General features: G+C 51.6%; 7 protein-coding genes across 7 annotated transcripts; 3 read left to right on the top strand and 4 right to left on the bottom strand.

Annotated features, from left to right (window-relative positions):
- Positions 1 to 102: 102 nt before the first annotated feature.
- Positions 103 to 774, bottom strand: VC83_02077 (uncharacterized protein; the record flags this gene model as incomplete). The annotated part of the gene is made up of 1 exon (XM_024465747.1): positions 103 to 774. The coding sequence occupies one exon, from the start codon at positions 772 to 774 to the stop codon at positions 103 to 105; it is 672 nt and encodes a 223-aa protein (XP_024326889.1).
- A 353-nt stretch (positions 775 to 1,127) lies between these two features.
- VC83_02076 (uncharacterized protein) lies at positions 1,128 to 2,198 on the bottom strand (the record flags this gene model as incomplete). Its single annotated transcript, XM_024465746.1, has 4 exons — positions 1,128 to 1,205; positions 1,258 to 1,970; positions 2,023 to 2,117; positions 2,170 to 2,198. 4 exons carry the CDS (start codon positions 2,196 to 2,198, stop codon positions 1,128 to 1,130), a joined length of 915 nt encoding a protein of 304 aa, XP_024326888.1.
- Positions 2,199 to 2,254: 56 nt separating this feature from the next.
- Positions 2,255 to 3,341, top strand: VC83_02075 (uncharacterized protein). Its single transcript, XM_024465745.1, has 2 exons — positions 2,255 to 2,680; positions 2,735 to 3,341. The coding sequence occupies exons 1-2, from the start codon at positions 2,523 to 2,525 to the stop codon at positions 3,240 to 3,242; spliced, it is 666 nt and encodes a 221-aa protein (XP_024326891.1). The 5' UTR covers positions 2,255 to 2,522; the 3' UTR covers positions 3,243 to 3,341.
- Positions 3,342 to 6,498, bottom strand: PPR1 (Fungal specific transcription factor). Its single transcript, XM_024465744.1, has 2 exons — positions 4,121 to 6,498; positions 3,342 to 4,073 (listed from the first exon to the last, which is right to left on the bottom strand). Exons 1-2 carry the CDS (start codon positions 6,233 to 6,235, stop codon positions 3,459 to 3,461), a joined length of 2,730 nt encoding a protein of 909 aa, XP_024326890.1. The 5' UTR covers positions 6,236 to 6,498; the 3' UTR covers positions 3,342 to 3,458.
- VC83_02073 (uncharacterized protein) lies at positions 6,499 to 10,121 on the bottom strand. Its single transcript, XM_024465743.1, has 3 exons — positions 8,957 to 10,121; positions 7,845 to 8,908; positions 6,499 to 7,796 (listed from the first exon to the last, which is right to left on the bottom strand). Exons 1-3 carry the CDS (start codon positions 9,722 to 9,724, stop codon positions 7,058 to 7,060), a joined length of 2,571 nt encoding a protein of 856 aa, XP_024326893.1. The 5' UTR covers positions 9,725 to 10,121; the 3' UTR covers positions 6,499 to 7,057.
- A 1,452-nt stretch (positions 10,122 to 11,573) lies between these two features.
- Positions 11,574 to 11,975, top strand: VC83_02072 (uncharacterized protein; the record flags this gene model as incomplete). The annotated part of the gene is made up of 1 exon (XM_024465742.1): positions 11,574 to 11,975. The coding sequence occupies one exon, from the start codon at positions 11,574 to 11,576 to the stop codon at positions 11,973 to 11,975; it is 402 nt and encodes a 133-aa protein (XP_024326892.1).
- Positions 11,976 to 13,674: 1,699 nt separating this feature from the next.
- VC83_02071 (uncharacterized protein) lies at positions 13,675 to 15,407 on the top strand. The gene is made up of 2 exons (XM_024465741.1): positions 13,675 to 15,140; positions 15,191 to 15,407. The coding sequence occupies exon 1, from the start codon at positions 13,857 to 13,859 to the stop codon at positions 15,120 to 15,122; it is 1,266 nt and encodes a 421-aa protein (XP_024326895.1). The 5' UTR covers positions 13,675 to 13,856; the 3' UTR covers positions 15,123 to 15,140; positions 15,191 to 15,407.
- Positions 15,408 to 15,535: the final 128 nt, after the last annotated feature.

The following is a 15,535-nucleotide window of genomic DNA, read 5'->3' as shown; positions in this document are numbered from 1 at the left end:
TACCTGGAATTTTCCCCGCTACATCGCCCTTCTCAGTTGGCGACGAATCACAAAAGCTCCCATGTGGTACAACAGGTCTCGGTTTCCTTAGTTTGTGTATTGTCAAGCAACCGCCATCGGAATCTGGTGGGGAACTAGAGATGCAGTTGTAGATAGAGGATGATCGTCTTGGGGTGTTGATGTTGTTGATGACCTCTCTCGAATTGATCCCAGTATCGGTCTTGGTAATGTTGTTTGGGCGTTTGATAATTCGTAGGGGGTTGGGTATGGCAGCATCGGTCTTGGTGGCGGTTGTTGGGCGTTTGGCAACTCGGAGTGGGCTGTGTGTGCCGGCATCAGCAGTGTTGGCACCGGTGCTTGGTCGCTTGACAATTCGCAAGGGGCTGGGAATGTCAACATCTTCATCCCAGTCCGACCAAAACTCCATTTCAGCCGATTCGAACGATCCGGATGCCATATTTTGGTTGGTGTCTCTCTTGATGGAGGCCGTTCCACCAGTGAATCAGCTTGAAAATGTGGTGATTGCACTCCCTCCAAGTCGCAAAACGAATCTGGCGAGCTCTTCAAGTCTTCCGGGGCCTTTTTGCGCCTGCAGAAAAACAAATGTCGGAAACATGAGTTTGCGAACCACCTCTTGATTGAAGGCCAAATGTCTGTTGTCTTGATTGCCACAAATGCAACGCCCGCTGCAATCGCGATTGGAACCAAGATGAGCCCCCCAATGGCTGCAGTGATCTTGTTTGGGGCGGGAGCAATATCAGGACTAGTAATCATATCCAATACTTGATGAATGATGCTGGTATGCCAATACCCGGTATGTCGAAGCTGGATATTGAAGAGATGTTTTGTCGAGCTTGATCATGAAAGCGCGGCTCGTGGGAAAACCCAGGTATTGCCAGCACAATAAGGAAGGAGCTTCCAGCATACGTAGAATGGAAGGCGCAATCCGATGCTGCAAACTCGGAAGGCGCAACTGGCAGTAACGGATCCTTCCATTCTAAAAAGGCAGGGACATTTCTTAGCATGGAAGGCACAACCTGCATGAATAGATATGCGCCAGGGAAGGAGTGAGATGCCAAGACTGATATATCAGCCCAATAATCCCTGGAAGCAAGTCCCACAGTGAATCATGCGGCTCTTAAGCTGCGGACCATATTCTCTTTCATGGTCTCCACGACCTCCTCGTCAGCTTCAAGGAAATTGATCTACATTTCGTTAGGTCAAACCCTCAAACCATGTCATGCTTGGAACACCTACCAGCTCATCGTTTGACGTTGAATTCCCGTAGAGGGACGCTTCAGAAACGCTGAGATCAATGCCTTTCTTTGCTCGGACTTCCCAGACGCCCTCCCAATTCCATTCCCCAGGCTGCCTAACTGGCTTTGGCACCAGGTTCCGTTTTGATGGAGAACTTGTGTTGCCGCTTATCCCTAAAAGTCTCTTTACTTGAGCAACTTGAGCTTCATGGGCTCGGTGAGCTTTCCAAGCCCTCCAGGCTCCAGAGTTTCCAGCTGCTTCTATTGGTACTTCGTCAAGCATACTGGCATCGTCGAAGGTGCTCCTAATATATCTCAAGAGCTCATAGACTGTGATTCCGTCCTCAGGATCAGCCATATCACGGGACGTTGATGAGCTGCTGCTCAGGGCAATAGGCGTGACCTGGGAACTTGCGCTCTTATTTTCGGGAGTCTCAGTCGGATGTCTTTCCTCGCCGGAAACAGGCTTGGTTCTTGTCCTCTTGAACCAGGATGGAAACCCATGCCTCAAACTGAAGCCTCCGGGAGGCAGCTTCTCATCATCTAGAACGACGACACCGTTGCTGTCATCTTCAGAGGAAGTGTACAGCTGCACGGTCAACGGTGCAAGTAGAGGGTGGAAAACATCCGTTGGGAACGTAATGAGGGGAGGGATAGCTGGATATGCTGCTGGGAACGATATCTGGAACCGCAAGATAGCCGGTGCATAGGGGCCTGGTTTTTGGCATTAATTCCATTTCCCGCCATTCAAATCATGACTGCTCACCATCTCTAACAAAAATCACGCCAGTCCACAGTGCTGGGTCACTGGGTGACAAGCTGAGAAAGACACCCGCCGGGCTGGCAGTCTTCAAGCCATTGCTAAAGGCGGTGAGCTTGGGGACAGGTGAATGAGCCGGGGAAGGTTACTTACAATTCTATGAGCAGGCGTTGATTCTGCATCACTAAGAGCTCAGATTATATTCACCTTCTATTCCAAGTCTTACAGAAAAATGTATCCCGATTAACAAATAAATGTGTTTACATGCAACCCATCTCGAGGGGCATCTGAATGCGGAGCAATGTTAATCCATCGCCGAAGTCTGAAATCGAGCCGGCGGCAAATGTGGGGTATAATGACCCCGCCAAGGACATATTCACTGCCTTGCCCCTCCAAAAACTTCCCATCTCAAAACATCATCAGCGCCGTCGAACTCGAAGCAATATATATCTATCTATCACACCTAAACATCCCGCCTATAACCAAAACACAAAACCCTCATAATCATGGCGGGCAAGAAGAACTTTGGTGAGAACGGCAAAAAGGTCTCAGGCAACGCACAAAAGGCCGAGGCCGCAGCCGCCAAAGCCGCCGCCGCAAACCAAGTTCAAGCCAAAGCAGAAGACGAGGACTGGGGACGCGGTGCAAAGAACAGCTCCAAGAAGTAAGCATCGCCACTCACTTCAAATTCATTAGTACACCACTAACAACCCCACAGAGAGGCTGAAGCCGCCAAAAAACAAGAACTCGCACGCAAGAAGGCCGAAAATGACGCTCTCCTCGCTGAAGAAGAGAAATCCCTGAAGTCCGCACCGAAGTCATCCAAGGCAGCACCCAAGAAAGTATCTCGTGGTCTTGACCTCGCACAGCTTGATGACGCTCCCTCGGGCCCTGCGAAGGCTCTTAACGCAACGGGTATCGACAACGCGCTCGATGCGCTTACCCTGACGAGCGGTGACAGTTCGAAGGTCGAGAAACACCCCGAGAGGAGATACAAGGCTGCTTATGCTGCGTTTGAGGAGAGGCGGTTGGCGGAGATGGAGGTGGATGGTAGTGGAGCTGGGCTGAGGCAGAACCAGAAGAAGGAGAGGATCAGGAAGGAGTTTGAGAAGAGCCCGGAGAATCCGTTTAATAATGTCAGTGTGGCGTATGATGCGACGAAGGAGGAGATCGCTGCTATACGGGAGGGCGAGAAGAAGAAGATTGAGGATAGGTTGGGGAAATGAGCGAGAGTTGTTGATGGGGGTGTACGGGGGATGGTTTGATGGGTAGCGAGCGCTGTGGTTGACTATAGAAGTCTCTGGATAAATCAAAATTGAACGGCATTTGGATTGCTTCATAATACCACCTATGTCATCAACCTTAACATATACGATACGCCAATTCCCCACAATAGACGCCGTCGTCCTACAAACCCCGGTATCAAGTTCAACATACACCCCTCAAACCCCAGTCCCAAAGTAGAACCCATCAAAAAAGTCCAGCTGGTTCGCCCCATCCCCAAAATCGTGCCCATCTCCATCTGCGCCCCATCCAAACCCCAGCTCCAGCCCACCCCCACCATCCCCGAGATACTCCATAGAGTTCATCTCGCTCATTCCCATGTCTCCATATCCTCCATACGCATCTCCGCCTTCCACCCCCATCCCTCCATCTCCCAGGAACGGAAGCTCTCTCTCTTCACCGAGAATAATCGAAGGATCCAGAACATGCCCCCTCGATGCCTCAGCCTCGGCACCGTCCCCTCCAGTGCTCTCACTCTTGATGCTCCCTGAGTTCCCTCTCCCACTCGGTGGACTCGTAGTGTATAAATCCCCAGGCGACCCACACTGCAGCCTGGGTCTCGGCGCTGGCGTCGACGTTGGCGCATCCGGTGCGCGCAGTGGCGCTAGCCCTGGAGCCGCGGATAGGCTGCTCCTTGACATGCACATCTGTACCGTCGCCTTGGCCATGCGGTCGAAGGCGTCGCGGCATGCTTCGGCGGGTGGACACTTCTCGACGAGGTCGCCGAGGATGGAGGTCGCAGCGAGGATATTGAAGTCAACTTCATCCATTGTCTATGCGGTGTTAGCTTGAATTTCGTTCGGGGGTATGATGGGCTTACGAGTCGGCTTCGCACAGTCGGGGAATGCCATATAGCATAAAGAAATGATATCCCCGCCATAAAAAGCTGATGTGTAGAAAGGAACGTATAATTAACGAGATGTACGCGATGCAATCGCCAATACAACCTCAACACCCTCTGCCCCGCCTCCGCAGCCTTCAAAAACACCGCCTCATCTCCCTCCCCAACCGCCCCCGCCCCCACCTCCGCAGCGCCATCAAACTCCTCTGCAAATTGCGCAGGCACGCTCAGGCTCTGTCGATAAACCATCAGCACCGCTTGCCAGTAATTCAGCTCTAGAAATTCATGCGAGAACTGCACACCCGTCTCGCGCCGCGTCGGCGCCGCTGACTTCCAAGCCCACAGCCGTGAATCCATGTCCAGGCGCCACGCGCGGAACGACCCGAAGGGCGCAAGGAAGGGCGAGGCCTGCTGCGCCGGTAGGAAGGGATTGTACGGGTCCGCGGAGGTGGCGCGCACGGCCTGTGCCTGCTGGTGCTGCAGGACCTGGAGGATCTCGGACTGGAGGAGGCGGAAGCGGAAGTAGTGGTGAGCGACGTGCTTGCTAGAGGGTTCATAGGCGCCCTCGGTCAGGAAGCCGTGCGGGGTTACGTATTTGTCTTCGAGGAGGGAGGGGAAGGAGGTGGTGATTACTTGGTCGGATATGCCGAAGGGGCGGCCAACGCAGGTGCTCACGAGCCGGTCGAAGGAGTATGTGCACCACCAGAGGCGTCGGCGGAGGTCACGAATCCACTCTCTTCTTCCCTTCTCTCGGGAGTACGATTCTGGTTCGCCGTTTCCGGTTTTCCCTGCCTTCTGCTCGCGAAGCCCAGTATCAATATCTTTCCCGTCTTCATAGTGCAGACCGAGGTCCAGTGCTATCCGCACAGCAACGCCGGTGATATACCACAACCCTGGCGCCACCGGCCTTAACAACGCAAACCCAGCCAGCAGGAGAACAGCCTGCAACTCCTCTAACCCCCCGCCAAACCCCTCTGCTCTATCTGCCGTCCCTGTAGACTGCAAGCATGCTTCTAAATGCATAATCGCTGACGCATGATACTCCTCCGGCTGGCACTGCCTATTAGCCGCCCCGAGCCCGCTCGTATTAGGCACCGGATCAGTTGGAGGTGACTCCGGCTCCGTATTAGGATCCCCCAGGTATATCCCCGCGCCGATTGCAAACACAATGTTCATTATATACGACTCCCTTGGTGTGCGGACATGGTTACTGTCCCCAAACACCAGGTCAAACATCTTCATAAACTCTCCGCGGTGCAGGATCGGGATCTGCGGATTCGCATGCTCGAAATAGAAACGCATCAACCGCAGCGCTAAGCTGCGGTCCGGGAATGGCGCCGGCTTGATGGTCGGTTTAGTCTGAAGCCCAAAAAATGAGTCCCGCATAGATGTCCCGCTAGGCCCTGCCTTCGCTGTCGGCGCCTTCGCTGTCGGCGCCCTCGCGCCCCCCTTATCCGCGCCCGACCCCGATACTGAGCTCTTGACAGCTGAAAATACAATCCTCGCGAACGAGATGCCGCTCGTCGAGCCGAGGTATCGTGGGTCTGAAGCACCCTGCACCGATATCATACCCACATTCGACACCAAATTATCCAGCTTGTCCTCATCCTCCTGCTTTTCGCTCCATCCTGTCCCTCGTCTCACCGTTGGACCCTGGTTCGAACTCGAATCGTCATCTCCCTTTTGTGCATTAGGCTCCGGCCCCGGCCTCGAAGTTAATTCCAGCGTCTCAGGCGGTTCGAATGGCACGCCTACCTCTCCCAGCAAGCCCTCCAAATATCCCACCCTGGCCTCGAGGAAAAAAACATAACTCCGGGGTATCTCCCGCTTCGTAATCGGATCATATCCCACGCAATTGACGCCCGTCTTCGTGCAGCTCGCACAGCTCGGCAGCTGCTGATCACACTTGTTCTTGCGCAGACGACAGCGGTTGCACGCGCTCACATTGCGGAAGCTGCTACTCTGCCCCGTTGTCTTCGCGGCGGGCTGGCCGGGGGATGCCTCGGCGACTGGGGCGACGGTGCGCGGGGATTGGGAGAAGGTGGGAGAGGTGCGCGCACGCTTGGCGGCGCGTGGTGAGGGGGCCGAGTTCATGGCGCGCTGGGCGAGGGTGTTGTCGTCGTCGTGGATGAGGCAAAGGGGCGCGCACCCATTGTGCTGTGCGACGTTACGCAGGTGGGATGTGGGGCGCCGTGGACGGGGTATCGCGCGCTCTCACAAGCGGGCTTCGCTGCATAAAACCTATCCCTGCGGGTTAGGGGTCTGCCAAATGAGGGAATTCGTCACAGAGAAGCAATCCTCGATCCATCGATAATGCGTTACGGCGGTGCTCTAACCCAATAGCGGCTGTGTACTCTTACCTGTGGATAGAAATATTTGTGGAGTTGCCTTCCCCACAAAGTCATGGGCATCCACTTCTACCAACAACGATAAGGGTCTCAGCGGAGAATGGGCCGCCTTAATTCGCTCGCCTGAATTTATTATTACAATCGCTCAGCCACGTGGTGACCACGCATAACCCTAGTTTCTTATTTTCCTATTTGTGCTTATTTGAAGCTATAAAAAGGGTGTTTGTTATCACGTCATGGAGCACACAATGGGAATTTTGAGAATCTCTGTGCATAATAAGGGGCGGCATAACTGAAGTGCATATCGCCGATGTCGCATATGCCTGTGATAACTATGATTACATTCAAATATTCCCACTCTAAAAATACAATAAACCATCATATATTCACCGCTAGCTGATATGATCGCTATCGCCAGTCTGCTAAAGCCATACGGTCCGCTCATGACCCAACCAAACAAGCATGCCAGCCAAAAACGCCTTCTATGCCTCCCCCATTCCATCCCATCATGATCCCCATGTAACCCGTCCCAGCGATCGCCTATCCCTCCCGCCCGCCATCCCGTCATCTACCCCACAACGCTCTTCATGCTCAGTCCCTCCAAGAACACGCTCAAGCTATCCTTAGCCACCTCAGCGACACAGTGCTCAAAGCTATCGACCCTAATCCGCGCATTCGTCTCCTCAATCACCTCCTGGAACGCATTCCCGAACCTATTACGGCCAAAGCCCTTCCCGTGCTCCTTCTCATCTTCTTCATCGTCATCATCCTCTTCCTCCTCTTCACTCTCACTCTCGCTCTCCGTCTCCAGCTCGTCAATCTCCCCTTCCTCCTCCCTCGCTCTCCGCTTCGCCTCCCTCTTCTGCTCCCGAATAGTCTCCCTCACCCTCCTCACCGCTTCCCTCTCCTTCGCCTTCCCAGCCTTCTCTTCCTTCCTCTTCCTCGCTGCCTCCCTATCCCCCCAACTCATGCCCTCTCCCCCTCCACCCCCGGTTCCCACAACCCCATAAACCCCCCTCTCCGCATTCCAGCACGCAACCACCAGCGGCGTCCCCCGTCCGCCCATCCCCAGCTTCCCCGTACGCTGCAAGTCCTGCTCGGCGAACGCCTCGCCTAGCCACAGAGCGAGTTTCGTCAGTGCAGAGGGGTGCGTGAAGAGCGCCACGTCCGGGCCATCTTTGACGATGCACAGTCGGAAGCTGGACAGATGCTTGATCTGGCGCTTTTCGATGATGGAGGTGCCGGTGCGCAGGATGGCGCGGTGGAGATGCTGTGCCATGGGTAGCGCGGCTTTGAGTTCTTCGATGCTGTGATGCGTTAGTATGATTTCGACTAGGAGTGGACAGAGGACTTACTTCTCAAGCGCGTCGTAGGCGTCCCAGAACCGGCTCACCCACTCTTCCGCCTCGATCTCACCACTTTCATCCGTGACCTCTTTGACTTCGCGGCCGCGATCCCACCCGCCGTTCTCGAGCGTGGTGACGCCCTTCTTACCCACCTCCAAGATCGACCCCACAACAACTCCCACATCCTGTGCGCTAAGCGTAGCCCTCCACCCCCAACTCCTCACAAACCCCCACCCCTCCTTATCCCCACCCGCCTCGTCCGATTCTTGCGACGGCACCAGCTCATCCAGACCATACATGGCCGAGTACTTGAGGAGCTTGGCGCGCAAGCCGCGCTTTAGGTCCATATCCATGTGCGTGTAGCTCTGTTTGCACTGCACGAGGCTTACGCCCATCTTGGCAAGCATCTTATGCAGACGCTTCCGCCCGACGTCCGTCCACACGTGTAGCCGCGCCGATAGGTACGGCGAGTGCAGCATGCTGTCGTAGAGGCTCCAGTGGCGGATCAAGAGGAATTTCGGCTCGGGCGAGAGCCGGATACTGGTATCCGTGGGGCTGCGCGCGGTGGTTGGGATGAGACCGGTGCTAGTGTTTAAGGAGGCGCGGTCGTTTAGATCAGGGGGGTTCAGACGGCGCACTTCTTCGCGGAGGAGTTGGCGGATGCGGGAGCCGCGGGTGCCGCGCCAGCCATATCGGTTTGAGGAGCTCTTGAGGGAGATGGCGACGCCGGTTGCGGAGCGGCCGTAGAGTTCCATTGATGATACGCCGACGATGGTGAGCCAGAGGACGTCGTTGTCTTCACGGCCTAGTTCGGAGGCCAGGGAGTACATCATGGACGCGATGGGTTCAGAGTATGAGGTGCCGAGGCTGTAATATGCATCCAGGACCATCTGATTCATTTGTTGTAATTTGATCAGTCGTCGTCTCAGCGTCCTCGACGATACTTGCTTCGCAGGCTGTGCAGGTGAGGGCGATACGGAGCGGGAGTCTGTCCTTGCAACGCCATTCGGGCCATCGACAACCATAAGCCCTCGCCTTTGGGGTCGTGAGGGAGATTCAGGGATAGAGCTGGACTGTTCTATGTTAGGTTATTGCCGGTGCAGTCATTTTGTAAAACTTACAGAGTTGCTCCTTCTCCTCTGTCGTGGCCTATCGTCGACATCTTCATCCGTATCGTCATCCTCCCGATCCGACCACGACTTCCTCTTCTGGCCAGGCCGAGCCTCAATCATAGGGGTATCATCGCCCTCCTCGCTCTCACTATCCCCTTCGTCATCCCTCTCATCAATAGCTGGCATCTCGTCAAGAGCAAAATATGCAGCTTTTTCCGGCCCCAAGTCCTCCTCAATATCCCCATCATCAAACACAATAATGCCTCCCTTCCCGGGCTTGAAGCCTCTCCCAATCTTCCCATTATCCACGCCCGGTTGCTGTTTTATGGGTCCCGGGCTGCCATCCTCCAACACTCCGTCTCGCTGCGCCCCACCAAACACGTTCTCCAAGTGCCATTGCCGCTGCGCGTCCACAACCCAGACCTCAACCCCGCCAAACGCGCCCTCGCCCTCGCTCTCCGCGTCAATCCCTAACATGGCGCCTAAGTCGTTCCTTGCCCCAACGCCGAGGCACACCACGACGCCGCCGCTGCCGCCCTGGCTCGCGAGCATGGGCCGTACATTCTCTCGTCCCGCGCGCTCGAGGTCGTTGAAGCCAGCGATGGGTTGGATCTTGTGGGGGATATAGTCGTGTTTGAGGAGGTGGGTGAGGATTCGGCAGCCGCAGAGAGCGTCAGGCTCGAGGGCCACGAGGATCAGGACTGGTGGGGAGAGAGGGTGGTGGGTGCGTTGGAGGTGGAGGTAGAGGGTCGGGAGGAGCGATCGTGGGAGGTACATCGTGTCGTATCGCCGTCAGTTGTCGTAGGACCTCTGCCCTTGGGAGCAGAAGCCAAGAATTGAGAGACTCAGGCGTCTGGAGCGTTGCGAGGCTGTCAATGTATCTTCCGGAACGAGGCGTGCAAAGACGCGGGGCGGATTTCTCAGGGAATTTGGTCGCGTCTAGAGATCCATGGTAGACATTTGCAAGCAAATTGTCTAGTTTGTTTAGTGAGTAAGATGTACAGGATGTGTATAATTGTATATTGGCGCTCGGGAGAAGTCGTAGGTGTGATTATTTGTGACATGTATGAACTGCAGCATTGTCCAAAGTCGCGTAACTGCGTTGACCGACGTGCGACGACGCGACTTTGAGATCGCGCTAAAGCCGGACCCTAGGCACAGCAGGACAAAACCACTTACAGTCTGACAACAGCGATCTCATACTTTAAAAGTATACTTAATTCTGAATAATATGATCCCAATGGTGTTGTATATACCCATTGGATTTATATTTGCTCGCATTCAAGATCGTGTACAGCATTTTCTTCAGCAAGCTCGATGGAGTCGGGGTTATATTAATCAAGTTTTGGAAGAATGGGGGGTTATTAGTATACAGAAATGTCGAGTAGGAAATAATTAGTACTAAATATTGGTATGGTATCTGAGATAATAACATGCCATAGCATTCTCTTCTTTGATAGCAAATATCATTTAAACGATGGTAAAATAAATTGACAGTAATATAAAACAGCGGCAAAATATAACTTAACGTTGAGAAAATTATTAAAGATAATGCCATATAAAGCGCCACAAACACAATAAACATTTTATTGATACAGCTTTAATTCGGGGTTTAAAGACATGAATTAATAAGAGTGCCGTTTTAGCTCTCGAAATATAGACTCTCATACCGCGACAATATATTTCGATCTTCGACCATGGTGATATGGATTTTAAAATTCTCTTGTACCATGCGAGTATTGGAGACTCTCAGGGTCCCCATATGCATTACAGTTTCTCACGGCATCAGACATCATTCAGAAATTATATGATAATATTTTAGTGTACGGGATCTCAAATCCCTAATACGCACCCATTCATGGCATCGGGACTCTCATCAGAAATCATTTCTGTACAAAGTGTACTCCTCCACTACTCGGCTTACCTGGCATAGCTCGCTCGGCGAGCACGTCGCTGTGAGGGAAATACCCGGGAAAGAAGCTTCGGTCGTAGAATACAATAAATATAACAATATAATCAATTGAATTATTAACTGACCTACAGGCCTACGTACGCTATTTGTAGCCCTAGGGAAACGCCAAAAACCTCGATTAGCTGAGCTCTTCAGCCTAGCTGAAACTGAGAAATCTGGCCAATACGTGGACCAACCAGGGAACCAGCAAATCCCCTACGAAAAACAGTCATTTTGGGCGTAAAAGCCACCGTATTTCCTATAGGAAAACTGTTAAGCACAAATTTGGAGTTTGACGACTTAATTGAGTAAACGAAGCCATATAAGTTATATACCGCCTAGCAGTATACAGACTACACTGTGTAGCTGGGCCGCCGGAAGCTGTTGCTAACTATCAGACGGCGATAGGAAAAAAGGGGGGCCCTAATGGACAGGCGATAGGCAAACGACGACACACGAATTCGTGCGGAACCGAATGAGATCGAGCGCAATCGCCAGGGACGTCCTCCATATCGCCCCATTCGCTGAAGTAGGTTTCAGCGTCCGGCCATTAAGGGGAATCAACCACCACACATCCCAGGTTAGTTCCAACTATTTGATGGGACTCTCCGAATTGGCATTCCAGTGCGCTTTCCCACAGTCGGGGTTCCGCCTTGAAGGTCATGTCATATTGAGATGCAGAGACCTGAGCACGCGGCCGTCGGTGCAATATTGTCGTCTACGATTGCCCACGCGTACGTCACGACAGCAAGTGGCTTCAGCCATCACCATGCGGGGTCCAACGTGATAAGCGTCGATGGAGTGGGAAGTCCGAAGTGGAGAAAATGGCAGGCACGATTGGCCAAAGACGAGAATTTTGTTCGCCGAATGTCACAGGAAATCGGATTGGTCGAAAGGAACAAGCATGCAGCAGCAGAACGAGAGCATGCTTTGGTAGACAAAGAAGTTGTCCAGTGGCGAGAGGAAATCGAGCGAGTTACGACAAAGATCTCCAAGCTGCTTGCACCGACAATGGAACAGCTCCAGGTCGAGGCGGATATTCTGCGAGCCGCAGAAACAGTTGGTTTGGGTAAATGAGCCGGGAGATGCAAATGACCATCAAAGTTGCGTGGTGAACAAATGGGAAGGCGGATATCATTTCTCTTTGTTCCGAGTCAAGGGCTTGACATTGCATCTTCGGGGTCATGGATGACACTATGTGAGGAAGAAACGTCAAGGAGTTGAGTGAACACATTTCATATGTGACACCCTTTTTTTTTATGACTCTAAGGGGACATGCTTTATTTGTCAGTGAGGACATTTTTTTGTTGCTACGGATGTTGACGATGGGAAATCACCATTATTACAGATAGTTCTAAACTGCTATGAGCTAAAAAATGAAACGTTATGAATTTGTTCTTGTGTTATCTTGCTCTTCAAAAATATATTTGTCATCGTACATCATTAATCTTGATATTCTAATCCTTCTCTCTTTCTCCCATCCATCCCTGATACAAATCTAAATTCTGGTGTTCGACCAAGGCTCTACAATTCGGCCGGATTAATCCGCGACTAATGTAATTATTCTTGCTCTTCGTCAACCGAACAGAACCCCAAATTCTCCTGTTTGTGCTCACTGCGAGTTTATTCCGATGATTTGCCGCGCGGCATTTAGACGGACAAGAGTTGGCTGACTGTGTCCTATTCGGCCAACAGAGCCAGCGCGGCTGTTTGAGCTCGCCGCCTGGTCAACAGACAGATCAACACCTTTTGCTTTGCTCGCTGCGAGCTATAATCCATGCGGTGAGTCCATTCCAATCCTCTATTACGCGAAATCCAGACGAGCATGAGCTGAATGTATTGCCCTGGTCAGCCAGATCGATATTTAAATTCGCCCAAAGTCGACAAGGTCACCAAAAGGTGAGTCTATTCCAATCTTCCACATTCGAACGAACGACAGTTGACCAACACTGTTTGACCAGATCGGCTTTCGAGTTCGGCCGGGTGGTTATTATCCTCAGAGTGAGTCTGTTCAGACAAGTCTTCGACTTGTTCAGACTGGCAGAGGCATTTTGTTCAGCTATATCGGCGTTCATTCAAGTTCATCCGGGCTTTCGTCACCAACCAATACTTCCGGGTGAGTCCATTCCGACCTCTGTTGCGCGACATTTGACCTCCTAAAAGTTTACTGAGGCTGTTATGTTCAACCAGATCAACGCCCAAGCACACCCAGGTCAATTACCAGGTAATACCCGTCCACAAGGTGAGTATATTCCAATCATTTGCCGCGCAGCTTTCGGGCAAGCGAAGTTGACTGACCCTGTTCTGCCTACTCACAGTTCACTGTCGTTGTCCTCTTCTTCTCTTCCAACATACTTCACCTCCTCCGAAATGTTAAATCGATTCATATCACCTTGAAGCCTCAGCAGCCACTTACGGATGAACTTCTTTTTAATACCGAGAAATCTGTGAGTGCTCTCTCTATCCCTTTCCGATCCACAAGAGTTCTTCGAGGTCATCAAGTTCACATCGTTCCAACTTAGACTGTCAATAGCAGGACCTCACCGCATCAACCAGGCTGTTTAAGCATCGTAAGTCCGTTCCGCGCGCTTTGGTGAACGCAGATTTGTTATATTCACTATACTGACTCGAGGTTTTCCAGGAAGCTCTCGTGCCATGAGCTGTCATGCCAAACCCTTTTCGCGGATACTACGTCTGGAATATTTTACCATCCCTTTCCACCCGTTTTGACGGGCACGAACCATTCGAATTCACCTCATGCTGACCCGAGGGTGTACAGGAGGCCTCGACCGCGGTTGGTGACGATTTTGCTTGGTTACAATTATTCGGCGCCTAAACACCAATTTGACAACAATCATTTTTCGGCATTGTGGGTCTATCCTGCTTATTTTGATGTGCACAAAGTTCTCATTGCTATATTATACTAACTAGGGTCAATGTAGATCCTCGGCCAATAAGATGGATAACGACGTTGATGCCCAGCCTGGGAGGAGCACAGAATCACTAGGTCAAGCAGTCCGGTACCGAAAACTGGCCATTAAGAAGATGATCAGTGATTTGCTACCGGAAGATCGAGCAATCATGGATGCCTATTTGGAGAAGTATGAATCGGAGGCACGACTACGAAAGAACAAGTCCATGAAACAGCGAGAGTACAACTCGATAGTGGCTGGTACCGCAACTGTCCCCTCCGCAGTGCCAGACCATCAGGCAGAGATTGGTGGAAGTAGCGCGGCCGACGCCCCCGAGGCAAACGATGGACACGCCGGTGCCCCTGGAACGAGCCAACAATCGACACTGGAGTCAGGCGTTCAAGGCATGCTTGCTGTTCCTGCTACAATCAACAAAGTTGGTGGTAGTCCTACAGCCCCTGAGGGGACTACATCACCTGTCCGCCGCTCAGAATTGGTCTCGGGCGAACTTGTCGAGGACAACCTCGGCGCGCAGGACACAACTCTTACAAAGGACATACAAAAGGAATCTAGTTCAACGACGACTTGCTCCATGCCACGAACCCACTTTCAGAATGGCAGCGAGAATAATATCCAGTCTTCAAGGCCAATACTAGACAAAAATCTCAATTTATTATCTTTGCATCTCCAGGCAGCGAATGGTCTAATGGGAACAATAGCAGACGACAAACACCCTATCCTACAACTGCGGCTAGGTAGTGATGCAAAACGAGTCATTACCGCGGCCGTGAAAGAGACGATTGATGACAACATGACAGTTTTGAAAATGAGACACACGAGCCTAAATTCCATGATGAATGACTTGAAGGCAGAAGTCGCGGACTTGAAGGCACAGAACTTGGATTTGGTAACAGCCATGGCGGGCGTCATGGCGATGATGAAGAATATGGAGGAGAACCAGACGAAAAAAGCCACAGAAGCTGTCTACTTGACACTCAAGCATTTTCTTGCCGGAAAAACACTGGAGCTTCGTGATAGTGGGAACGATGACAGTAGTGTCTCAACTGAACTTGGTCTTGAAATGGAAAAAAACTTGCCAGATGGGTTCAACCACAAGGAACATATCGAGCGGGAGAAGCTCGAGAACCCTAACCACTACCCTGGCCTCTTGGAGAGAATGTACGGGGAAGATTGCAATCCAGTCACGGGGACTGCCATAATCAACACCAGGAATGGAAGAAAAGGCGGGAAGAAAAGGACCGGCCTCGAGATGGAGAGCCTTGGAATTAAGAAGCCCAAGACAACGCAGTAATATACGCACAACTTCTTGGTATGCACCATTCACAATTGTCTTGACATTATTTCCAACTATATACACAGCTACATTCATATTTAATTTGCATACACCTCCTCCGAAGAGGCTCCTCGAAACGACTGACATGACCAACACGACTCATTATAGTATGAGGGGTGGATATTACAGAATGCTTTTATAGTTTTTTTTTCGTGCATACTACATTTTATGATGAGATGGAAAGGAGATGCAAACGAGATAATATTCGTTCTTTCGTTCTTTCGTTCTTTCGTTCTTTCTTAGTTTTTTTTTTTTTTTTTTTTTTTTTTTTCATTATTATATTTCTTTTTTTATCATGTTCCAAACGACAAACTTGATATGCAGATGCATAACGTGTCTCGCATTTAGTTTATAAGTAATTCAAAACACTA

The sequence above is a fragment of the Pseudogymnoascus destructans genome, assembly GCF_001641265.1.
Source record: "Pseudogymnoascus destructans isolate 20631-21 unplaced genomic scaffold scaffold_4, whole genome shotgun sequence".
Lineage (NCBI taxonomy): Eukaryota > Fungi > Ascomycota > Leotiomycetes > Thelebolales > Thelebolaceae > Pseudogymnoascus > Pseudogymnoascus destructans.
This window is presented reverse-complemented; position numbering and strand designations above follow the sequence as displayed.

Excerpts from the sequence above, each read along its gene's own strand:
- VC83_02075 (XM_024465745.1), top strand. The coding sequence starts at position 2,523 with ATGGCGGGCAAGAAGAACTTTGGTGAGAACGGCAAAAAGGTCTCAGGC. Across the intron at positions 2,681-2,734 it reads GCAAAGAACAGCTCCAAGAA|AGAGGCTGAAGCCGCCAAAA; the intron begins GTAAGCATCGCC and ends ACAACCCCACAG.
- PPR1 (XM_024465744.1), bottom strand. The coding sequence starts at position 6,235 with ATGAACTCGGCCCCCTCACCACGCGCCGCCAAGCGTGCGCGCACCTCT. Across the intron at positions 4,074-4,120 it reads CGACTGTGCGAAGCCGACTC|ACAATGGATGAAGTTGACTT; the intron begins GTAAGCCCATCA and ends AACACCGCATAG.
- VC83_02073 (XM_024465743.1), bottom strand. The coding sequence starts at position 9,724 with ATGTACCTCCCACGATCGCTCCTCCCGACCCTCTACCTCCACCTCCAA. Across the intron at positions 8,909-8,956 it reads AGAGGAGAAGGAGCAACTCT|TCCAGCTCTATCCCTGAATC; the intron begins GTAAGTTTTACA and ends AACATAGAACAG. Across the intron at positions 7,797-7,844 it reads GCCTACGACGCGCTTGAGAA|CATCGAAGAACTCAAAGCCG; the intron begins GTAAGTCCTCTG and ends AACGCATCACAG.
- VC83_02071 (XM_024465741.1), top strand. The coding sequence starts at position 13,857 with ATGGATAACGACGTTGATGCCCAGCCTGGGAGGAGCACAGAATCACTA.